Raw genomic sequence first — 24,418 nt, forward strand, 5'->3', positions numbered from 1 at the left:
TAGATACATCTGGCGCTATTCATGTTGTTCCTCAGGCTTTCCTTGCCTGCCCTTTCCCTTCCCCTCAGTGAGTGGCTTTGCAGGAAGGGTGTGGGGGAGTGGGCAGTCTGTCGATTCTGAATGGCCTCCTACTGGAGCGTCCCTACCTTTGTCTTGGATCCTAGAGAGCCTTAGCAACAAAGGGTACTGGTGGGAGGGAGGATGGCTCCCTTCACCTGTGTTCATCTCTCTCCTGCAACTCCTTCAGCCTTAGACAAAGATGTGACCTCCGCCAAAGCCTTGTATGAGCACTTGACAGCAAAGAACGTGGAGCTGGATGACTTGTTTCTGAAACGCTATGCTACTTTGCTCAAAGATGTTGGCGAGCCAGTCCCCTTCACAGAGCCCCCTGTGAGTACTCTTAATTAAGAGAGAAAATAGCTTCACAGATTATGCATGCCTAAGAACACCAAGGGTGTGAAGAGAAAACAGGTTGAATACTTAATTACTGAGAATTAGGTCTCTGAAGAGCCTTGGGAGGTCTGTGGGCTGGAGTGGGATAGCCTCGGGGTAAACGGAAGGTGTGTCCCCCGCCCTCCAGCCAGGTGTGAATGTACTAGACTCTCTCAGGTAGTAGCTCTCCTGTTTCTGCTTGAGCTAGGACTTAGCCCTGGTTTATTTAGCTCAGAACTTGAAGCTTTTGAACTTGACATTTCACAAAACATGAAGTCTTCCAGAGCAGGTGACCAGCCTTGGTTCAAGCTGGCGTGGCCACCAGTCTACGCTGATTATGGTCTGAGTCTGCGCTGTTTGCTCGTAACTGATTTCTGTTTCTCCTTACAGGAAAGCTTTGAATTCTATGTGAAGCAGTTAAAAGAAGCAAGGGAAAACCCTTCATGAAAGAAGCAACGTGTGTGTGTGTGTGTGTGTGTGTGAGAGAGAGAGAGAGAGAGAGAGAGAGAGAGAATGCCTGTGTTTAAATGTTATTTCTAAAATGTACTTGAGGAAAAATAAACAAGTGAAACTGAATTTGTGTTTCTGTGTGTAAATACTCTGTGTCACCAATGAGCGCGTATTCTTGGTCCCTGCCCTCTTGCTCCTTTCTCTTAAGATGGCTGACTCTTCATATCCAGCAGTGCTTTTCCAGGGAGAAACTGAGAGCAGAGGGGCCGTGCTGTGGCCGTGCCGTGGCGGTGCCTGCAGCTCACAGCCTCTCCCTCTTCCTTCTGCCACAGGGGTTTCTCGAAGCTCCTAACATGGAATCTTGGTTTTGACTTCCCTTTGTTTCGGGATTTTGTTAATCCAAGCTGCACCTTACACCAGACTCATAACTGTAAATTTATAAACTGGACATGCGATTTATAGGAACAAGTAAAATACTGGTTTGTAATCAAATTTACAAACAGTCAGTCTTCCTGTGTTGTCCGTACACTTGTTAGAATCTACGTGTGTGTTGTTGCTTTAAAGCAGACTTCAGATAGGTGCGACAGCTCACCTCCCAGGTAACGGGCACCCGGTACAGGGGAGGGGGTGATGAAAAGGTCATGGCGGAAATGTTTCTCTGAAAGTCACCTCGGTTTGTATTCCTCGTTGATTTGAACTGGGTGCCTACGGTTCCCACTGTTTTAGAGGCCGCCCGGCCACAGGACAGGACTTGGGTGCTGTTTGCTGTTCATGCCGTCCCCTCTGTAGGATTCACCCTCCAGCGTTCAACCAGTGTCTACCTGTGGGGGCACAGGGAGGAAGGTAGATGGAGAGAAACTGTGGTGTGTATGTGTGTGTGCGTGCGTGTGCACACACCTGGGGTAAGCTGTGCTTCATTTCCACTTGGCTTTGGAGTGAGATGCTAGACCAGACGCTAAGCCAGCCTGGAGTCCCAGCCTAGAAGACACCGTGGAGGTTGCTTCCGGTCCTGCTATACAGCACGTGACCTGCATGTGTAGTTGAGCCGTTGTCTGGCCTGCTGGGAGCCTCTCTTACCCACCCGTGGCCGGTGACTCCAAAGCTGACCTAGTTCTGCTGTTAGGCCAGCCCAGAAGAGTTGATCTGAAGTTTCCTTGTCCACTGACACACCTGGGTGACTTCATGGCCATCTCTGGAAACCCGAGGTGCGGTCATATTCGCTGAAATAATACATGGGTGTTAAAGACACCTCCATCTAGCATTCTGAATATGTGTTTAAAAGACTGCTTGCTCACATCTTTACCACTAGTTTTGTTCCCATTTTGAATATTAATATTTATAGAGTAATAATTGTATTCTAGATGGCTTATAAATGCTTCCTCAATATGTCATATTTACTTTGAAATAAATAGAACTACAGAGTAAACTAAGTCATATATTCTAAAAAGGAACATCGTAAACTTTTGGAAAGTGTGGTGTTTTATATATAATGTACGTTCATGTACCAAAAGCCAATATAATTTAAATGGGAATTTCTCTGAATAAAGTGTATTTTAGTACTTATGAACTGCCTTTTTTTTTATCCTATCAAATATATGAGGTCTATAGTCTTGGATTTTTAGAAATTGTGTGGTGACCTCTGTCTTGTGCTGATCTCTGACCTGACTTCTGGCTTGTGGAGAGCCAGTGAGTTTCCCACGTGTCTGAGATTTCTGAGGAACAAGCTGCCAAGAATGGAGAAATAGAGCCAGGTGTGGTGGTGCACACATTTAATCCCAGCACTAGAGGCAGAAGCAGGAGCATCTCTGAGTTCCAGGCTAGCCCAGGCTACATAGTTCCAGAACACCTAGGATTACATAGAGAAACGGTCTCAAACAAATGAAAAGAATTGAGAAATAGCAGTTCTGGTACGTGTTGACATTCAGTGAAGGGGCAGGTGTTTGTAAGCTCTGGAGAGATGATTCCAGAACTCCCATTCCATAGGGTCTAACGTGCCACAAGGGCGCTTCCCTCATCACTACTTGCCCAAGACTCCTGTGGCTGCGTGCATCACCCGTTAAACCTGGACAGATTGTGAACTCTGTTTTTGGTTCCATGGTCTATCCTCAGACCTGCAGGATAACATTGAATTAGATTTATCTGTAGTGAATCCCATGACTTCTCTGTGGTTAGCACTAAACACTGACTGCCATGTCAGGCACCTGTCTTGCCTGATTATCAGGGTAAGAAAACAGTCACATTTACATAGGTTCACTGCACTAAGTCAGATGTCCAGGACTTTGTTAAAAGGCTTTTCCTTGGGGCTAGAGAGATGGCTTGGTGCTTAAGAGAGCTTGCTCTTGGAACGGACCTGGGTTCAGTTCCCAGCATCTTTAGGATTGCTCACACTCATCCATGTGTAACTCTTCCTCTAGAGCCCACTTCTGGCCTCTTTGGACACTGCATGCTCATGGTGTGTTTAAATGCAGGCCAAACAAAGTTTTGTTTTGTTTTTAACTTCGTTCCCACTGGGCATGGTTATGCATGTCTTTAATCTCAGCATTTGGGAGACAGGGGCAGGTAGGTATTTTCAAGGCCAACCACAGGTACACAGACCCCAGCTCTAAAAAAAAATGAAAAAAGTACCTATGATAATACAAAAATACGGCAGACTAAAAGTGAATTCTTTAAACAACAAAACATAATACAGTGTTCACAATAATGCAGTGTTTACACTTTTGAACACCTTACTGTAATGAGAAAAAACAATCCTCCATTTAATCCAGTGCCCAGTATAATCAAGTGTATGAGTCCCAGTGGATTATAAGCAAGCTTTGTTTTGCAAATCACTCTTCCTGGCATAATTCCCGTCCCCAGTCTGCAGTGTGTACGTTCTGCATGCTTTTCCTCATGGCTTTCAGCACAATTTTCATTTAATATTTGCCTTTCTGAAAAAAAAAATATGTTTGTAGAGTTTCTAAGCAAAAGCAACATTTCCTCCAGTGTGGTGGAACTGGGAGCCACAGGAGGTCCAAAATCACGGTAATTTATCGCTTTGCTGTTGTACAGTCATGCGTGGGAGTGTTTCCATTAGAAATGTATCCTGCTTTCAGGCCAGCAGACTTACAAAGCCCACATTATGCGGCCTTAGTACAAACGAGGAAAATGGCTGCATTAGCAAATTCAGAGCTGTCACTTTTTTTTTGCATAAAGAGTAGAATCATCGGAACCAGGTAAGACAGGTTAGAATCCAGACTTCCTGCTCTGGCAAGGTGCTTTGGTCCTTAACATCTTCACTGGTCCTGCCCTGGGCAGCCACCTGGAACCACTTGCCTGTATTCTGTCCTGTGCTCCAGTGCTCTGCGGACCTACTAGTGGGTTCACAGTGGGGCTCTCGCGTTGAGTCACAAGGATTCAAGGCCATCGTTCCCGGTTATGAGGTTCCTGGTTTGCGCGTGTTGGACGGTTCCCTCTCGTGCTAGTCTTTGGTTCCCACATGTGGCTCAGCCGGGAGAGTTGGAGTCCTCCAGAATGCAAGTTCCTACAAAAAGCTTTGTCAGTGAGACCAGCAAGGCATGATTTGAGATCTCCAGTAAGTTGATGACACACTTGTCGCTCTGGGGGAGGGGCTCGCACAGGAGGGAGCCTGTGCTACGGTGCAGTTAAGACAAAAGCTTGCCTTTTTAGCAAGGAACAGCAGAGCTATCTGCAGTTTGGAGAAACAACACCTTACCTTTACAAACAATAAGCAAGCATGTCACCGAGCCAGTGGGCAGCTAGCGTGTGCTGGGAAAGCTCAGCCCGCTTCCAGTGCTGCTCTCCTCTGCACTCCTGAGTCGAGACTGGTGTAGACTATTAGCAACTAACATTTCAGGCATGTGCACTGGCTGTGTTGTCCAAATGGATCTATGTCAGCAGCAAAGTACCCAGGAATTTGCTTCCTTTGCAGCCGGCTCCCACCCTGTGCCTCATGGAGGGTCTGCACTAAAGCTGGTCCCCTGTGCTGGGCTAAACGTTGCTGCTAAGTGACTAATTTAATTTTGGAAGAACCCTTGGCCACAGGTCTGCTTCCACTTGAGTTCGACATAATTTTCAATATCTCTGTTGTATGTGAGTGGTTTAATCTGAGATCAAGAGCTTTTTAAGAATGAGTGAAAAACAAAAGCAAGCAGGAGATCTACCTCTGTGGACTGGCTCAACCCTGGGAAAGATTATGCCTTAAGTAATCTTTTTGAGAACAAGAGCGGTTTTAAAAAGAAATCACAACAAGGACTATTGGAGTCAACACAGGTGATTATTTTTGGTTTAATTGTTATATCTCCCATCAAGAGAGTAACTTGAATTTGGGGAGCTTAAAATGTAAATTTCAAAACCTTCATCTTCGGATCAAGAGTCTGCAAGCTGCAGCCTCAGGCCAAAGCCAGCAGCTGTGTGCTTGTGTGAGCTGTTTTATTGGAACGTATCCACACCCTCCACACACTATGGTTGAAGTAGCCTTCACACTGGAGTAATAGTGACAGATTGTGACAGGCTGTATAGCTATCAAAGCCAAAAATATGGATCCTTAGCAGCAAAACTTCACAGCCCACAAGAAAATTCTGCCCCTTTGCAATGCAGGATAAGGGATCATTGAAGGATATAGGGTGTCCCTGGGGCCCAGGCCTTCTCTTCCCAGGCCTGTGTGCCCTGGAGAACACTTTCAACAAAATAAACCCATGAAGTTAGAGTGTTGAGGTACATAGACACCAGCCTGTATGTGGGCAGACAGGATGGAGGCCTGCTCTGAGGACAGGCTCCAAAGAACCAGTCTTGAGTTTCAGCATCTCTTGTGCTCCAAGTTCTGGGTTCCACAGCACACTGAGTGGCAAACTCACAAAGTCAGATGACATCTCTCAGTGGCTTCCAACCTTCCCCTTCCCTCTCTCTCTATCCAGGCCTAAAGACAGTAGGTTACCTAACCAGAACAGAGCTGGCATCTAGGGAGGGACTTCTGTGCATGTGGAGATAGCAGACTGTCCACATGGGAGGACCGTGACAGAGTGCACAGTGCAGGCGGGATTCAGCAGATGAGGGACACAGACACCAAAGCCAGGTGTCTCCAGGGACTGAGGAAGACAGAAGGATAAGAGCTGGCGCTGGATGGCAAATTCTTGACATCCAGTCAAGATGAACTTACATGCAGACTGTGACTACACACGTGCACATATGCACACACGCCCCCCACACACATGTGTTCATTCATTCTGCCAGTGGAGAGCCCTGATGCAGTAACGGGCAGCAGCAGAACAGATTAATCCCTCAGGTCCAGGCTTCTATCATTTCCTACTAAAAAGAGTTAAGTGTCTACAGAGAAACATCCAATTCCAGGACTGGGCTGGGGAAATTCAAGATACCACAAATACTTCGTTTTGTCAGGATCCTCAGTGAATGACAGGGACATGATTAAGAAGATGCAGAAGCCACCTTGAACAGTCCACTGGCCAAATCAGGGACAATCTGAGCATCAAAATTAATGATAGCAATAGATTATAGCTTGCTTGATTAAAATGGGATTCCACAAGTATATAATTTATGCCAATAACTTGGTAAGTAAATGGAAAGTTTGATGAAGAATGAGCAATAAACAGTTTCTAGGCACTGACATTCAAAAGGTTTATTCATTATGAAAGGAGGGAACACGGAACATGTGGGAGTCCATCAAGCCACCAAAGTGCACCTCCGTGTCAAACAAATGGAAAGCACATGCCGCTTACTGTGACGCATTAAAACAATGTCATTTCTGGGTATCCCGACCAAAGGTGCCCGGCCTAGACTTAATCCTAAAATACACCAGATAAACCCAAGCCTAGAGTCAGGGGCATTAAGGAGCTTTCCAAACTGAGAGAAACTAAAGAGACATGACAATCAGATGGTGTCCTTGACTCTAATCTGGATGAGGAGGAAGAACACTGGATCTCTTTTTGGATCTTGAGTGGCATCTGTGTACCGAATGGTGGCAACGGAACTGTGGCAACGGAACTGTGTGGACTCCTGGAGTCTACTGGGTACTGGGAAGGACAGTTGCTGCTCACACTGAGGTCTACACTTAAGTCACAGGGTAGCCTGAACACACGGATGCTGAGTCCATGGGTCTGGGAGGCCCTGGGACCATGGGATTCTGCCTATCTCATCTGTAACCAGTGATGATCTAATGCTGGCCAAGGACCACACTAGACATGGGCTCTCTTGGCCCCAAACACCCTAATCACTGTTTCTTTCAGTGCCTGACTCTAGTTTCTTGTGGGAACAACCCTCTCCCATCTCAATCATGTCAGATGCTCCTCAATACAGGCAAGTAGCGTATAGCCTGGGTGTTCAAGCAATCCATCCTCTGGCCAAAAGGTTAATTAAGGCTAATCCTGAGACCCAGACAGTGGGATTGGGGTGCAACTCTGAGGCCTGCTGGACCGGCATAACCTCTGAAAACTGTTTCTAGAAGCTTCTTGAAATCAAAAACCAGTATCTCAGGCCTGGCTTTTTGCTCTCTAATTCTCAAAGACCTCAAGATGTTTTTATTCCACCACAAAGCAACCATGGAGAAGACGTTCAATAAGCTCTTAATTGTTCAACTTTGGGGTTTGGAGTCTATGGATCCACACAAAGATAAGAGATGGCCTTTTGCTAGTCTGTTTTAGGTCACCTTCTGTAGTGGGTTGGCTTAACATAGGGTGTGAGGATGGTGGGAGATAAAGCTGAACATTTTACTATTAAACCACTATTCTTTCTGGGTTCCAGAAATTTCTGCATAGCCTGGCTACTCAATTTATATCTAACTGGCCCCCATTCCATACTGGGTTGTTTATATAAAGATATAACCAACGAACATAAATGAGCAACTTTGCAGGTGCCACCAAGTCCCCATTTTTTTTTCTCCCATCACAAGCCCAGGCCAGTGATCAGAAATCCCTTTCAACTGTCTTTATTCTACTGCCATCCTGTGGCTGACCTATGCCACTGCAGCACCAAGGGGCGCCTGCTGCTGAGATCTGAATAATCTTTGTCCTCACAGGTGTCAGTATGGCTCCCCGGGAGGCCGTCAGCCCTGGGAGAAGGGTTCCACCAACGGGAGCAAGCCTGGGTGAGCATCACCAGTCTTGAACTGACTTCTGTTTGATGAACTTTAAGGACAGATAGTACAGGAACAGGAAGCCACAGCTGATGCCAGTGATGATAAGGTAGGTAGCATAGAGTGGATGCGAGTTCAGGTCCATGATATCGGTCAACTGCGGACACAAACACGTGGTGAGGTCCCAAGGATGCTGTCCTCTCAGGAGCCCTTGAATCGGGAATCCCCAGCCTTCATTACTTACCGTTTCTCCGGGAACTGTGAAGGTGATGTTGCCGACCTGCACTGTGTAAGGGTATCCATTGAATTGAATCTGCATTAGCCCCGAGAAACACCAGCGGAGGAAGGACAGATTGGAAATCCATGCGGGTACTGAAGACAGACAGCAAGAGCTTGGTTACTGACACTGTCTCTGCTGACATTTCTGACTGCCCTGCTAAGTCTCCAACCACTCCTGGAGAGAGGAGTCATGCTGGCTGGAGCCAGGGGAAGAGTCCTCTGAGGACCAAGGGACAAAAGAGACAAGGGGGACAAGGAGTAATGTCTGTGGCTGGGGACACTGTGCTGACGAGGCCAAGGAGGGGTGACTCACATGCTTGGTCCCGACCAGTTCTAGACAGCCATTTCATTATGCTGCGGATACTCAACCAGCCCCACACCAGAGACCCTGAGCCTGGGGAGCACTCTGCTGGGAGAGGAGGATCCTGAGCCTGGGGAGCACTCTGCTGGGAGAGGAGGATCCTGAGCCTGGGGAGCACTCTGCTGGGAGAGGAGGATCCTGAGCCTGGGGAGCACTCTGCTGGGAGAGGAGGATCCTGAGCCTGGGGAGCACTCTGCTGGGAGAGGAGGATTCTGAGCCTGGGGAGCACTCTGCTGGGAGAGGAGGAAGCTGCGCGCCCTCACCCAGATGTCAGGGAAGGTTAGCTGAGGAGCCAGTGGTGGCAATGATGAATGTGGAAAAGAGGCCCCATAGGCTTCACAGTGAGAAGACAGAGGTGCTGGAGGCTTCACAAGAGCTGGGAAGGAGGAGGGCGCATGGGGACATCAGAGAGCCAGCAGCTCTGAGAGGCCTTAGACAAAAGAGGGTCTGGGACTTGTCCCTCAGGAAGCTCACTCTGCCTTTCTGAACACTGTGAAGGCCACTGAGAGACCAGACTCTTTTGCTGGCTCAGGGTTCAATGATGAGGGCCAGAGCCATGTTAAAACCAAGGGGATACTTCAGGCCTGGATCTCTGGTGGATGTGGTGAGGGAGGGAGTCAGGGTGACTTCTGGGTATGTGTGAGGGCTGTGGGAAATGTCGTCTATCCCACAGCTTCAGTGTAGCTGGCAAAGGCATAGAGAGACACCTAACTGATGAACTACCTTCTCTTGAGAAGAATTTAATCAGCCACAGAGGCTTGGTCAGGCAAAGGAGAGCAGATCTCACCTCCCCACAGGTTGTCCAAGTTTATCATGAATCCCGCAAACGGGCACAGGTCTCACCTGTCCACAGGTTGTCCAAGTTAATCATGAAGCCTCCAGTTAGATAGAAGGAGTTGTAGAGGGCGTTGCAGAAGAAGGAGGACATGTGGAAGGTGGGCAGCAAGGCGGAGGCAGCCAGGGCCATGGTCCTGCTGCAGAAGACCACCAGCCACAGAAGCAGGAAGTGCAGGAAGAAGAGCTCAGGGACTGGCCGCAGGTTGGTCAGCCAGTAGATGGGCATCCCATAGATGATGACGTAGGCACAGTGCTCAGGCAGCTCGCCGATGACCTGCAGAGCACAACCCTTGCTAGGATACGGAGCCAACACCTACGTTTGCCATTATCCTAAGATGTTTAAGTAGCGGCAGCTCCTAGGGTGTCAGGGCTCCTTCTCAGGGAAGAAGAGGGGGGGGCAGGTAAAGACCCTGAACCTGACCTCTCTCTGGGTTTCTGCTGTAGGAGCATTCCAGAGTTGTGCTCCATGGAGGCAGCTGGCATAGAAACTCTGCTAAGACCTGGCTCAGTTCTCCACCTTTCCTGCCCAGACCTGGCAGCTGTGTGGCTTTATGAGAGTCACGTGACTTCTCTGAACCTCTTCCTGGAAACACCTGCCTGGCATGCTCAGGGGCTCTGGAGATGTAGAGTATTGCTTGGTGTTGCCCACTTCTTTTTCTTTTGGTTCTGGCTACCCAGAAATGTATCGTTTCTGCTTCTCAGCCCCGGCCTTCCTGTGGACCATATAATGACTAGAAAGTCTCTGAAGCTCTTCTAGAGAATTCGGTATCTGCTGCCACAGAGAATACTTGGCCGGGTGTTTCCACAAAACCCTTTTGTGCAATGTCCGTACAATGCCCGGAAGCACTTGCTATCTGCCCTGACCTTGGCGAAGAAATGTGGACCAGCAGTGTACAGCCCATCTTCCAGCTCATAGTACAGCATCGATCTCTCCGAATGACCTAAAGATGGGGAGGAGAAGGGAATGAATGGGTGAAGATCACCTATAGTAGTACTGATTGCCATCTGTCTCTGGTAATGTACCATTGAAATCAGTGATATGAAGCTGGTGTGTTCTTCAGGGGCAGAACACTTGCCCAGCATGCACACAGCTATAGGTTTAAACCCCAGCACTGGGGGTGGGGGGAAGAGTAGTTATGCTTTCTGAATTTGTTCTTACACTTTGTAAATAGCAGGCATGGTGGAGACATCCTACTCCAGGTGGCCCGCCCCTGCAGCAAGTCACTGCCAAGCATAAATCCTGTTAGGACAGGAACCGCTAAGACACCAAGGTTTGCTTTCGTTGCATGTTAATATTAACACGAAAACTTTCAAAACAACTGCTGCATTTAGCACACAAGCACGGTGAGAGAGTTCTCTAAATACATTGTCCCAAGGCACTGGGAGAAACACAGGGATCAGCCTCAGGCCAGCGCAGGGGGAGGCTGATGCCCTCTGTCCAGCTGCGCCACAGTCTGGTGAGGAGAGTAGGCGGCACTCACATTTGGAGACAACATCCAGAATGACATTGAAAGGGATGAGTGCTCCGATCATGAAGAGCAGGGCTGCTGTGTCCATGAAGGAGAGCGGCTTGATGTCGTGGCCATAGTAAAGGAACCCGATGATGAGGGACATCAGGCAGGCTTCCGCCCCGTGGATGAGCAGGGTGGGCAGGTCTCGGAAGTCATTGGAAATCTGACGACTTTTAAAGAAAGAAAGGAAAAAGAAGTGTCAAAGGAACATACAGAGCTGTATGACCTTAGCTGTAAGGCCATCTCATTGCCGGAAACCTTATTTCCTCATTGAAGACAGGACTGTAATGCCCACCATAGAGTGTCTGTGACAACTAAGGAAGAAAACCGACAGAAATGGGCACTGAATATAGGATTATCCTTTGGGAGGCATCCTTCTTGTTTTGGGTTTGAGTCAGGGTCTGCGGCTGTATAGCCCAGGGTGGCTTTAAACGTGAGATGCTCTTGTCTCATGTCCTCCCCAGAACTAGCATTTCAGACAGGCACCGCCACACACGGTGAATGATGACTTTTATCATCAGTAAAACGTTTACTACAGGGAATCATCAAGTATGTCATACAGATGTTGGTTGCAATGTGTCTCGTGATGCTGAAATCCCCCCAACAAAGAGACCATCCGAACAGACTGGACTGTATGAGAGGCTAAACCACAGTTCTCTAATCAGAGATGAGGTAGAACATGATTCTTGGTTTGACTAACTGGCTCCTAAACAATACATGAGCCTGCTCCCATGTCTGTGTGTGCAGACCCCCAGAAAGACAGCGGTGGTGGGTGCACCTAACTTTCATGCTTTCGTTGAGCGGGGGACAGTAGCGGCTCTGCCCTTCCCAGGTCTGAGTTTCTTACATGGCTGTTTCTATAATGATTGCCACTAACGAGATTTTGTTTTTGTTTAGACAGTAAGATTATCAGGAGTGCTCCATGTCATAGAAGGGCTAGGCTGTTCCTAGGGACGCTGGCTTTCACACAATTACACTGCTTGCTCCCTTGCTTGCTCCTCAGAGGCATGGGCGAGCAGGGAGAGAAAAGAGAGATGTTTACCGGATCAGGGTGGTAAACTGTTGTATCGGTCCGGGCAGCTTAGCAGTAGCTCCGCCGTCCGCTTCCTGTGGGAGGGTCTGGCTGTTGGGAAACAGTGTGTGATCAGGTGGTGGTGGGGCACCACAGAGGGCTTCCCACTCAGGCAGTTGACCCACTGTACCTGACTGCGTAGGTACCCGTGCTGAGTTCCTTTGTCTCTGTTTTCCACAGAAAGTCATCGAAGCCTCGCACTTTTTCTAGGAACAAGGCTGCAAGTGACCGAGCCTTTTCCGTGGTGGCCGCTTCCTGTTCTTTGCTGCGTCTGTCGATGCTCGTCAAGTCCACTGTAAGCAGAAGACGGAAGGCCATGGGCAGCCTCGTCCCTGGCAGCTCGGCTCTCCCACCCTCGGAGCAGGAACTCTGATGCAGTGGTCAGAGTAGAGAGGTGGAGAAACCTGTTTCCCTTGCTCCGCCAGATCCGACCACATAAGCCGATGCCTTCGGTGGGCCATAGATCAGGAAGTGGCCAAAAGCAGAGGCCCTGGCCCCAGGCTCCAGTCCCACACCAAGGCTTATTTATCCGGGGGACATTTCTGGAGTGGGCAGGTGACCTCGGGGTCAAGTGCCTCATCATAGGTATATGACGGGCTTAAGTCCAGCTGCATATATATATATATATATATATATATATATATATATTTACCTGTTATTGTAAAGTCATAATTTGACCTCCCAAGTGACCAGGGTGCTGGGGACTAGCCAAGCTCAGTGGTCACACTGCCCGTGTTAACCTCTTCCCCAGGAGAGTCTAGGGCAGCCCACCCAGTTGGGGAGCCAGGTCACTGGGAGTGACTTTTTGAACCTGAGAAGATGCCACCCTGTGGGTGGCAGACCCACCCTGCAGCCCTCTTCTCATGAGGTTCTGCCCTCCCTCCAATGTCCCTGCAGAACCAGAAAGAGCCAGGACCATTCTGCTGTCATTACACTTCACAAAAAAAAAGGACATTTGTGGGAGGGTTACTATGAACCATGCAGGTTCCCTCAGGGCAGGCTAGAGTTCAAATGTCACATTTGCTGGCCAGCTTGGGCTCCATGTGAGAAGCTCCTACATCCTAGATCAATGACAGCCACCTGCCCTGGGCCTAGTAGACAAGGACCCTATCCCTGCTCACTCTAAATAATAACAGAAGAAGACGTTTTCAAGTCTTCTATGGGCACTAGGTCTCGGGCAGCCCTTCCAGGTTCACTTCAGGCTTTCCCTGGTATCCAGGTTGGCAAATGTCCTCTGCCCCCTTATCTGAGGACACCGGTCAGAGTGTGACACATGGGCAGGAAGTAAGGATGGCAACTGGAGCATGGGTGGGAGAGTTGACCTTTCTGAGACTTCATTGAGGGCATGAGTTCATAGGACAGGGCAGAGAACCAGGAGAATGACCTTTCCTCCTGGGTGGCTGAGGATGCTGGGATAGCTGTGTGGGTGGCGTGGCTAGGAATCAGGTTTGGGGCCAGGTACACCTGCGGGAGCTCTGGTTCTGTCCCTACAGCCGTGCTAGGGCACAGAAGGCCAGGGGCAAGGTTCCACGGGTCATATGCAAAGATGGAGCTGATCTTGGAGACACCATAAAGGTGCATACATTGCCATCCTAGGAATAAGTTGGGGTTCTTGGCCACCTAGAGTACTGGTTATAGCTGCTGCTCGCCCAGGCTCTGTTACAATGGTCACTTGTCCACCCAGGCTGTTTATTCCTCAGCTCTCTTGTGGGGGGGGAGGGTGACAGGCAGGAGTCCTGAAAAGACCATTGCTCCCATGAATGAAGTGGTTCGTAGTACTCTTCATGGACTGTTGAGTGCCTGGGACCCCAGGGAAAGGTAAGGCAGTGACCAAGTAAGCAGTCTGTATTCAGAGACCCACTGCCCTGGGTCCCTCTTTCTACGCTGCCTGCCTCTGTGGCACACAAGGGCAATATAGATACTGTTTCCTGCAGACCGCATGGAAGACCACGACTGTACAAACTGATCCAGGACTTTCTGAATAATGCCTCCACCCTACCCACCACCTGCAAATTTCTATCCCTTCTAACCTGTCCCGCACAGAGGGGCAATTAGTCAGAAGACTGTCGTATTCGTGCCTTGCTCTTGATCCTGACAAACTGACCCCTTTCTCCTTGGAATGCTAACACTCTGTCCTGGGTCCTCCTCACCTGAGGCTTGTGGAACAGTGTCTCCCCTGCATCTTTCCAGTAAGCATTTTGTTTTCTTTTGTTCGATGGTTTCGTTTTCTTTTGTTTTGCTTGGGGGAGGGGTGCGGGCAAATGCCTGTGCACCAGGCTCCAGACCATTGGGTCTCGCCCACTCACCGTAGAAGTCAGCAGGGTTGCTGTAGCGAGGACAAGGGTAGCCAATTTCTGTGAAGTACTGCACCATGTGTTGCGCGGCCCCCAGGTAGATAGGGGTGCCGGATGTCATCAGAAGGACCAGGTCAAATAGCCTGAAGATGTCAGAGCGAGGCTGGTGGAGGGAGATGAGCACCAGCCTGTTGCCTTTGGCCAGGCGGGACAGGGTTCTCACCAGGTTGTGGGCGGTGAAGCTGTCAAGGCCGGAAGTGGGTTCATCCAGAATGAGGATTCCTGGGGACATTGCAGTGTGAGTCCCGATGACAGGCAAGATGCCGTCTCAGGGACCCTTCTCTCTGGCTTCCAGCCTCACCTGGGTTCCACAGAAGCTGCACCCCGATGCTCACTCTCCGGCGCTCGCCCCCAGACACCCCACGCACATATGTGTTACCCACACGGGTGTTGGCGCACTGCCTCAGCCTCAGCTCCGCAATCACGTCCTCCACCTGAGGGAGATACGCTTAGCATACAGGCTTCCAGGGCTACACTCTATTTCCCCAGCAGCATATTTGCCCCCATTGTTATGTCCCTAGGTTCTGAGCAGATTCAGCCTGGAGAGCACAGGCTGTGGATTGGGAACCAGACTGGGTTACAGAGCCCACATAATTAGCATCCCCCCGCCCCCATCAACTCACACGAAGCTCCCAAAAACCCTCACACAAATAAATGCACACTTATCACCCATTTGACAAGGTCCGGAAAGGGAACTCATGGGGCTAAGTACATTGGCCTGTAAGGTGGGTTGGTTAAATTCCAACTGGGCTGGGTCTTCTGGCAAAGTAGGGAAGTCTCAGCCACCAAGGATCACCAACCAGCCAATTGGTTACCCTTTTGTCACGCTGGGCCTGAGAGAAGCTTCTGGGCAGGCGCATCTGGGCAACGAAAGCCAGCGTTTCTCTGACAGTCAGGTTAGGGAGCAGCTGGTCATGCTGGCGCACGTGCGCCACACATTTCTGCACCAGTTGGCGCGTGCAGGGCTGCCCATTGATCCAGATCTGTCCCGATTTCATCTTGCCACCGTGGTCTCTGCCTGTGATCACATCTAGTAGTGAGTCTCTCCCACAGCCTGCAAAGCCAGAGACATCCCTGAGGGCAGAGGTTCTGCAGGGCCAGCTTGCCAGCTACTGTGCCCCCCGATGCTCTCCAAGCACCAGGACCGCTCTACAGAAGCAACCCTGCTCCGGGGAAATGGACACTCTTACTAGATTGCATGTGACAGCCCCGCAGGTGCACCTCAGGCTTTTCTCCTGCAGCCAGCTTGAGTGGGCGGGGGAACACTTTCAGATAGAAGGCTGGAGTCCCAACTGCTACAGACCTTTTGCTATGCCTGCTACACTTTCGCCTTCCACTGCTAACCAATGGCTGTCTCCCAAGCCAGGCTGGGGCTAATGACACTGCAAAGTGTAGCATTTTGAGGCTGGGAAATAAACGTTCGCAACATCTCATCATTCATCATCATTTGGCTCCTAAGTGGCTTTGTGGAAATGACTAATTTGGAACATTCGTAGTCTGTCTTTGAAGAGTTCAAGACTACAATGTACAGTGGCGGTGGTAGCACATGCCTCTTCTTCCAGCAAGAGGCAGAGGACTGTGGATCCTTGAGTTGAAGACTAGCCTGGTCTACAGAGCAAGTTCCAGGACAGTCAAGCCTCCACAGAGAGACCCTGTCTCAAACAAACAAATGAAAAATTACAAACAAGAACAACAACAAAATCTAAAAAACTAATTCTATTTTGAGAAATATAAGGGGAAAATGACAGGTGTTCGATAGCACGTCATTTTCAAGCACCCTGATAGATAGGCTTCAATGGTATCTGTATCCTGTTCTCATTTTTAAAATCAGTGTCTTTTTTTTCTCTGCCTTAAAAAAAAAAGAAAGAAAAATTAGCCCTTCATTCGCTCTGAACAATGTATTAATGTGTATTCATTTGGAAAAAAGACATCGTATTGGAGCGAGTCTCCTAAAGCATTTGGTGAGGTTTTCACTCCTTTAGAACTAATTTCCTGGGAGTCATTTTGTGACAGGGTTTCTCTGTGTAGCCCTGGCTGTCCTGAAACTCACTCTGTAGACCAGGCTGGCTCAAATGCAGAGATCTGCCTGCCTCTGTCTCCGTGCACCACCACTACCTGGCTCTCCTATAACTATTTAAACTGTGATGTGAACCCGCCTCAAGTTGGGAGAATATCCTTCTGTCTTGGAGCTGGGGACATTCTGCCCAGGCCTCCCAGGAAAGGTTTGACACTGTGGAGTCTTTTATGAAATCAATAGCTTTTTTTTTTCTTTTGTAAACAAGGCAAATGCCTATAGACAGTGTATGACAAATCTTGCTTGGCACATGTCACATGTTGCCTACAAAACCCAAGGGCCCAGGGGCTTTTGTTTGTGATCCTCTTGCTCGCTGTAAGGGGCAGCAATTGGGGGCAGCTTGTCGGCTACATACTGGGTGTGCCTGAAGAGGCTTCCTGAAAAGTTAGGTTGTGCAAACTATCCTCAAGAGGAGCCGGAGAGAGAGGCGTCAGCCCTGCTTAACGTTGACTCCAGGCTCTGGGAGTGCGGGGCCTGTGCCAGCATTCACAGGTATCAGGGGATCCCAAACAGAGCGCAGGAAGATCACATTTCCTAAGCAAAACTGTGGCAAAAGGCAGAGGCAGCCTTTCCAGCAGAGGATGCCTGGTGCATTAGGGCAAATGTTCTCTGAAGAGCCAGGACACTCAAGAGCCTTATACTGTGACGGCAATAGCCTCACCAGTAACTACATTATCTGGGAAATCATTTCGTATGGTTGATTCTACAGAACAAGGTAAATGCTTGGAGCTAATCTATGTTAGAATCTATTTAAAAATAGTATTTTGGCTAGTATGCATATTCATATTCTCTCTGTGTGATACTAACTAAAATACTTAAAGTCACAGGAAGTATAATGAATAAATCCTTCTAAGAAAGGTACAACAATTCAGTCACGTGATCTGGAAGCCAAGCAATGCTGAGTCTGAACCTGGACATTATTCAATATGATTCCTGCTTGGCCTCTCTGAAGTTCACCTTCCTTCTTAGAAGTCAGGGATGCTGCTGTCTAGAGTGTTATATGGACCAGGGATGCTGCTGGCTAGAGTGTTATATGGACCAGGGAGGCTGCTGACTAGAGTGCTTGTTATAAAATCCAGGGATGCTGATGGCTTAAGTGTTATGTGGACCAGGGATGCTGCTGGCTAGAGTGTTGTTATGTGGACCAGGGATGCTGCTGGCTAGAGTGTTGTTATGTGGACCAGGGATGCTGCTGGCTAGAGTGTTGTTATGTGGACCAGGGATGCTGCTGGCTAGAGTGTTGTTATGTGGACCAGGGATGCTGCTGGCTAGAGTGTTGTTATGTGGACCAGGGATGCTGCTGGCTAGAGTGTTGTTATGTGGACCAGGGATGCTGCTGGCTAGTGCACCATGTAGACAAGTATTCAGCGATATTCAGTCATTACCGAGTAATGGCTCGTGTGTCTCCTGGATGCCCCCCCCCCAAAAAAAAAATCAGATACAACAAGAAAAGACATGTTGAGCCAAAATACCTTTCTCTTGTTTAGATCAGAATCACAGGGTCAGGGCCAGGGTGAGAGGGACTGAATGAGTGTGCATGTTGTTTTAGTTACAAAGTGCGTTTACACATCGCAGCTCATTTGATCTTTGGTTAGACAGTAAACAGCTCTATCAGAAGAGTGTAAAAGCTTGGAACAGATGTTCGAAGTGTTGAGTAATCTTTCCTCCTGGAAATGATTAATTAAAAGGTATAAAGTACTCTCTCTAATGCCATGTAAAAGAGTCCCAGGAAGAACCAAGTACAAGTTCAAGATTCCTGTCTAGCTAAATTTGTGTCTTTAGGAGACTCACTCAGCTCTTTTGACTTAGTGTTCTCACTTGTCAAATGAACTTGTCAAATGTAGACACATGCATATGCACACAAAGAACACTCTAGAAGTATGGAGGACTAGGTGATTTGAGAATCTTCTTCCTAAAATGCTTTCAGACAGAAAGGGAGCAAGGCAGAATATAAGGAAAAGGAACTGTTCTCCAAGCCCCTCACACCCACGAGGTTCTGTAATCTCAGATTTGGCCTGTGCAAGTGTTTGCTTGAGACACCCCAATGGCCTGGCTCTTTGCAGGTAGTCAGAGGTTACGCTGGGACTGTGGAGGGGTCAATGGAGTTGGGGCTCTGCCGAGTCATTGTCTGGCCATGACCGGAATCTGGCTGTGGGGGAACATCGTGTTCTGAAGCTGCCTGTCTTAGTCCAGTGCTAACAGGAGGCAGATGCTATGGCTGCAGCTCCAGGTAGATTAGAGTCACCCGCAGGTTCACAACAGCAGCGATGTCCAGGAGTTGGTGGGTACAGGAGGTGACATTTGAGCGCAGGTCTGCCTGACCCAGGACCTGTGCTCTCACTATGCCATATTACTCTGTCCCAGAGTTCTGCAAGCAGGACCCATGACCAAAGGCTATTCTGTGTCCCAGAGGAAAAAAGTCAGTGCCCACAACTGCCTCTGTTGGTACCTGAGCTTCCTATGATGGCCAGCATCTGCCCACTCCTCACTTTGAAGCTCAGATTCTGGATTCCCAGATCACAGGAGTCTTGGTTGCCGTGAGACCGCCAAGGTATCTTGAACTGAGCCAGCTGCTCAAACCAAGGCACCTGAGAGGCGATGTCCACCTGTGGGGGAATGTTAGAAGGGCCCTGGGGAAGCTGAGTGGTTCAGAGGGCTTCCACAGCTTCTGTTCAGCCCTCCTGTGTCTCAGGAGATACCACGGCTTCTGAGACGTAAGCGATCTTGAGGCACCCAGTTACTACCAAGCATGGCTGTGAAACCCCACCATTCTGTTTAAGTCTAGAGTTAAGGGGACCAGAAAGCATATGAAATAGCAGAAAACAGCAAGCGTTTACCACCTGCAAGGCATTACAATGATTACATCATTTATCCCATCTACCGCTCATTGCAAGGGTATGGCGTGGGTACTGTTCTCTGTTTCACAGACCAGGTTCAAAGCAATTAAGGAATTTACTCAAGCTCACGCAGTTTACAGGGCAAGGCAGAGCAGAGAAAGGTTACAAAGTGGTTCGTTCCTTTGTTCTAACTCACACCCACAAAAAGGCCAGCTTGGGACTCTGAAGTTCACCATCCTACTTGGGTAGCAGGTAGTCTACCCCTGGGGTAGTGGGGGGATGGGAGTCAATGAATTCTGCAAGGGCATTCCTGAGACCCTCCCATGGTAGCCTTTTCATTCAGCATGTTTTATTTGTAATAGGACAACATATTTTATAAAAATAGACCACAGATAGATAGATAGACAGATGTAAAAGGATGAAATTTCAATAAACTCTGTTGTTTAGCTGAGAAACTGCTGTTAATTTCTTAGTTTTGCTCATTAAAATGTAGTTTGCAAGATGTTGACTTCACGGGAAGTCAGACAAGGAGTATGTGGAGACACTGCTTTACTATGCGTGTTTTCTGCAGGTATGGACAACCTACACACGTGTGTGTGGACGCCAGAGACGAATGGCGCTGTCTTCCTTAATTGTTTTTTACCTTACTCTTGAGACCTGGTCTCTTGCTGAACCTGGAACTACTGAATGAGCTCCATGGCTCCACCTGGCCCTGGGACTGCAGGCATGTGCCCCTCAGTGCCACCCAGGCCAGGACTTCTGTGAGTTCTGGAGATCTGATCTCAGGCCCTCACACTTGTGCCTCAGGCATTTTATTGAGTGGGTCATCACTCTAGACCCTATGACATCTCTATCTATCTATCTATCTATCTATCTATCTATCTATCTATCTATCTATCTATAATATATTTATATAATCTAATAGAACATATATAATATAGCCATATCACACATGTTACATAAACACACATATATTATGTATATGATAAACACACACATACATATATGTTTAGAGTGATTTTGAATTTTAAGGTTAGGAGTTCCAAAGACATTCCACACAGGCCTTAATGGTGAATCTTGACACCTTCCCAGAGCCTCTGCCTCTTTCCACACCTCCAGCTGCAGGTTGGTTTGCATAAGGTAGACAGGGCACGCTCACCCTTCCTTCCCCTGCACATTCTGTTACCTGCCCACTCCTCTCCTCAACTCGGGCGTGTGTCCTTACCTGATAGGTGAGATCTCTGACCTCCAGAGTGTTGGACTGGCCACTGTAGGTGAAGTACAGGCTGTTGTCACTTTCAGAGGAGAACAAGCTGTCCTGGAGGCCCTGCTGGGAGTCATGACAGGTAAGGGGCCCCTCCAGAGGCAGCTGAGGACATAGAAGACAGGGGTGGGGAGCAGGGAGGAGACCTGAGGGGCACAGGCAGCTGCAGGCAGTGAGGTCAAGATCCCACAGGGATAGAAGGTGGGTTGTGCAGGTGGTAACCAAGGCTGAGGAAAACAGGAACACTCTTAGGGTACATCTCCTTTCAGGAGACCCTGAGCTTCTTCAGGACAGCTCTATCCTCAGAGACCCTCACACCTGAGCCCACAGAGTTTAAGATGAATGCCACTCCAGATGGGAAGCCCTGTGAGCTGGGGCCAGTAAACCCATGTATGACTTTCATTTCCCACATCCGGCCTATTGTCACCTACCGCCAAATAGATATAGCATGAGAAAGAGACAGATACAGCGAGGACCCTGGGTAAGTCATCCATCTATGTTGACAAGGGATTTTGTGACACAAAGATCTTGAATGTCCTTTCAGTTACATTTCAGACTAAGCCCCTACCACCATCCTCATTACCACAACGACCATGCTGTTGTTATTGTGGAGGGAGGTGGCGGCGTATTTGGATTTTCTGTGTGATCATTTGATACATGTGTTCAACATGTAATGTTCAAATGGGTCCTCAGCACTCCCGTCCCCTCCACCATTTATTAGGTCTTCACGTTGGAAACCATCAAATTCTTCTGGTCATCTATTTTGAAATTTAAAAAAATTGAATTTATTTTGTGTGTGTGAGTATTTGCCTGTATATGTGTGTGTGTGTGTGTGTGTGTGTGTGTGTGTGTGTGTGTGTGTGTACCACATACATGCCTGGTACCTTCAGAGGTCAAAAGAGGTCCTCTGGACCTGGAATTAGGGATGGTTATAAACCATCCTGTGTGAGATGGGACCTGAACTCTGGTACTCTGTAAGGGCAGCAAGCACTCTTAACGCCTGAACCACCTCTTCAGCCCCATTCTCTACTCTTTATATAAAAATATATAAAATGGTGTAAAGTCTAATCACGTGCTCCAGAGCACCAGAACTTCATCTCCCATCTCATTCTGATGCTCAGCACCCGTCTGCCCCACATCCTCGCCTGCCCTCTTAGCACTAGTGATGTGATCTTGTCTCTGCAATAGAACTGTAGTAGGATTGCCTTTTGGGCATTCTGTGTTGTGTAATCAAATCTATGGCATTAAGCACGCTAGGCCAAGCACTGTACGGACAGAGCCACATCCCCTTTCCCTGGGTTTTCCTTGTTTTTGTTTTTTGTTTTTTTCATTTTCAACGACTTATTTTTATTTTACGTGCATTGGTGTATTGTCTGCATGTAGGTCTGTGTGAGGGTGTTGGACCCCCTGGAACTGGAGTTACAGACAGCTGGAACTGCCATGTGGGTGCTGGGAATTGAACCTTGAAACCTCTAAAAGAGCAACCAGAGCTCTCAACCACTGAGCCATCTCTCCAGCACCAGGTTTTCTTGTCTTTAAATCAATTACCTTTAGGAGAGAACTTAGCTGATTTACATCGGCTAGGAATTAGTTCTTTAGCTGCTTCTGCAGACACAAGATTCCCGTTGGGCTCACGGGTGGAGGGGCTGCTGAGAGAGGAGCACTAGATAGCTTGTGTCTGGTGTGGTGGTGGCGAGTTACTGCGCTATTGTGACTTGAGAGGCATGACATCCTGGGGTTTAGGGGAACAGAGAGGACAGAGGGATACATCTGAACACTGCCCAACTTGTTCCTCTGATTCACCCAAACCCACAGACCCCAGCCACCATGGAGAGATTGGCTTTCCAGGAGCCACACCGACAACTCAGCTTCCGGAAAAAAATAAAATCACGTCTGGCTTACGGATGACTTCTGTTCCGTTTTAAAATATTTTCCTTGGCACCCAGGAAGGATTTGTTTGACTCTTCCGGAGGTTTTGACACATTCTCTGTATTTTTAAAATACTGAAATATCTATTCGGCTGACACTTTAATCAGTGTGACTGTCAGAACATCATTTGCATGTGTGACAGGTGACACCCTAAAAAAGCGAAGTGGTACCCAGCTCTGCTCCTTCAGGGGTACAGTGTAATGTCTCCTCATTTTAACTTCCGGTTAAATTTCCGCGTCAGAGGCACAGACAAAAAGGGAGAAATGCTCAGAAGCCTGTGGCTGGCTGGGACCAACAGGGTGAATCTCCAATCCAAGGCACACGTCTGGAACCTCTAGCGACCCCTCCAAACATTGTCTCACACGTCTCTACTGAGACCCAGGCTTTCCTGTCCCTGTTCCTGTGAACCCTGATAGCAATACCAGAATTCTCTGCATACACAGCCCTGATCTCCTCACTCCTCCCAGGCCTCCCCTCTGAGTATGGGCAGTGCCATTTAAGGGGCATGCTCAGAGGCTGGGGGAGCAACTGTCTGTAGCAGGCCTGACTAGAGTGTGGGTGGAAAGAGTGTGTGGCCCCTGTATGAGTTTCTATATGAGTGAGATGCTGGGTGGGCAGAAAAAGGCTTGGGTATGGCATGGACCAGAAGCCAGCACCTCAAGAAGCCCACCATTTTCTAAGTTTACATGCAGAGGTGAAAAGGTGGAAACCATTGGACAGTTTTTAGCTTGACTGAACGACTTTTAAATACAGAGGCACAACGCATGTCAGTGGCAGGCCGCCACAGAGCACCTGCAATAACAGGACCGAAGAAGAGGGACTTGTAAGTGGCAAGACCTGGGCACACTTTGGGAGCGAGGATCCTGACTGTTCTTTGCCTTTGTAGCTGTGGTGGTAACCTGAAGGGTAAGACTCCAAAGCTACCTCTGACTTCATATCAGGAAGTTGGCATGGACGTGCCAAGCGACAGAGGTAGTTATTTCCTCTTGGCGAATGCAGACAGTAGAGTTGGCGGCTGCTGTGGAAGTAGAACTGGCTAGATAGCAGTGCCTGGATTGGTTGATCCCAGGCAGCTCTACCCCGGCCAGAACAAGGAACTGTGGCCTCCCTGTGGGATGTGGCCATTTCATTCTTGTCTCCCTCTCTAGAAAAGTGGGCGGGATCTTCTGTGCTGTTTCCCAATAGTGCTTTCTGCTTCAAAGCCCACCCACAGCCCCACTCAGAGACTGTTTCTCAAGCAAACTCTGATCTGGTTTGATGAGGAAGGGAGCCTTGAACCTCCGCTTCCCAGCAACCTGGCTGCTGTCTGTTCACGCCAGCTCTCTCCCAGTTCATAAGGGTGCAAGCATAGGGTTCTGTGCTCCCATAAAAGCCACCTGCCATCCTCTCTCTCTTCTGCGTCTTGACTACCACTGAGATTCTTGGCCTGACGGTCACATGGGCCAACACTCTCTCAGAAAAGTCCTTGCTTATGTGGGAGTTTCTGTGATGTCATTTGGAAAACTGCATCAACCCCAGTCACCTACAAGAACCTGGGGGGAGTGACCTCAGAGGTCTCCTGCTCCTGAACCTGCTTCCCGTCAGCTTCTCAACATCGAGGAGACAGGCCCCTGCTGCCCCATTTCCACTTTACTTGAAGTCTAGGTGGTGAATTAGGACTAACACTCCTGAGGTAGGAAAGAAAGGCCAGTTCTATCCTGACCCTACCCCACAAGGTGGCTGAGCTTACTCACCGAAGTATCCTGAAGTATGGCCCCATTCCATAGCCGGGTCTCCTCTAAGGTCTTCTCAGCCATGACCCTTGATGTCTGTGCCCCTCTGCGTGGCTCCTGTGGGCCTTCCCTGCTGCTGGCTGGGCCAGTGCTCTCTCTGTCTTCCTTTCTTAGAGCTGGGCCACCTGTGCCCTCCTCTGTGCCAGCCCTTTCTCCCAGCAT

General features: G+C 48.8%; 2 protein-coding genes across 4 annotated transcripts in view; one reads left to right on the plus strand and one right to left on the minus strand.

The window, feature by feature from the left end:
- Positions 1 to 1,008, plus strand: part of Lrpprc (leucine rich pentatricopeptide repeat containing) — a 79,066-nt gene extending 78,058 nt beyond the window's left edge. The window contains exons 37-38 of the mRNA XM_048416329.3: positions 248 to 390; positions 823 to 1,008. Coding sequence (XP_048272286.3) covers positions 248 to 390; positions 823 to 879 — 200 coding nt within the window. The 3' untranslated portion in view covers positions 880 to 1,008. The remainder of the gene's footprint in view (positions 1 to 247; positions 391 to 822) is intronic.
- A 5,480-nt stretch (positions 1,009 to 6,488) lies between these two features.
- Positions 6,489 to 24,411, minus strand: Abcg8 (ATP binding cassette subfamily G member 8). 3 transcript variants are annotated; one of them, XM_048416332.3, is made up of 13 exons: positions 24,218 to 24,411; positions 20,517 to 20,618; positions 18,904 to 19,060; positions 15,196 to 15,434; positions 14,682 to 14,814; positions 14,333 to 14,602; positions 12,157 to 12,319; positions 11,997 to 12,077; positions 10,925 to 11,124; positions 10,308 to 10,384; positions 9,450 to 9,717; positions 8,211 to 8,338; positions 6,489 to 8,123 (listed from the first exon to the last, which is right to left on the minus strand). In XM_048416332.3, the coding sequence occupies exons 1-13, from the start codon at positions 24,278 to 24,280 to the stop codon at positions 7,986 to 7,988; spliced, it is 2,019 nt and encodes a 672-aa protein (XP_048272289.3). In that variant the 5' UTR covers positions 24,281 to 24,411; the 3' UTR covers positions 6,489 to 7,985. The 3 variants fall into 3 exon arrangements, with proteins under 3 accessions (XP_048272289.3, XP_048272288.3, XP_085547090.2); XM_048416331.3 differs by having other exon boundaries at positions 20,517 to 20,621; XM_085690964.2 differs by lacking the exon at positions 18,904 to 19,060 and having other exon boundaries at positions 20,517 to 20,621; positions 24,218 to 24,376.
- Positions 24,412 to 24,418: the final 7 nt, after the last annotated feature.

Source organism: Myodes glareolus, chromosome 6 (genome assembly GCF_982192425.1).
Source record: "Myodes glareolus chromosome 6, mMyoGla1.1, whole genome shotgun sequence".
Taxonomy (NCBI): Eukaryota; Metazoa; Chordata; class Mammalia; order Rodentia; family Cricetidae; genus Myodes; species Myodes glareolus.

What these genes read in the sequence shown, in the direction of transcription:
- Abcg8 (XM_048416331.3), bottom strand. Translation starts at nt 24,280, where the DNA reads ATGGCTGAGAAGACCTTAGAGGAGACCCGGCTATGGAATGGGGCCATA. An exon ending in TCAGAGATCTCACCTATCAG is followed by an intron (nt 19,061 to 20,516) that starts GTAAGGACACAC and finishes ATTCCCCCACAG; the next exon opens with GTGGACATCGCCTCTCAGGT. An exon ending in GTCCACATTTCTTCGCCAAG is followed by an intron (nt 9,718 to 10,307) that starts GTCAGGGCAGAT and finishes TGTGCTCTGCAG; the next exon opens with GTCATCGGCGAGCTGCCTGA.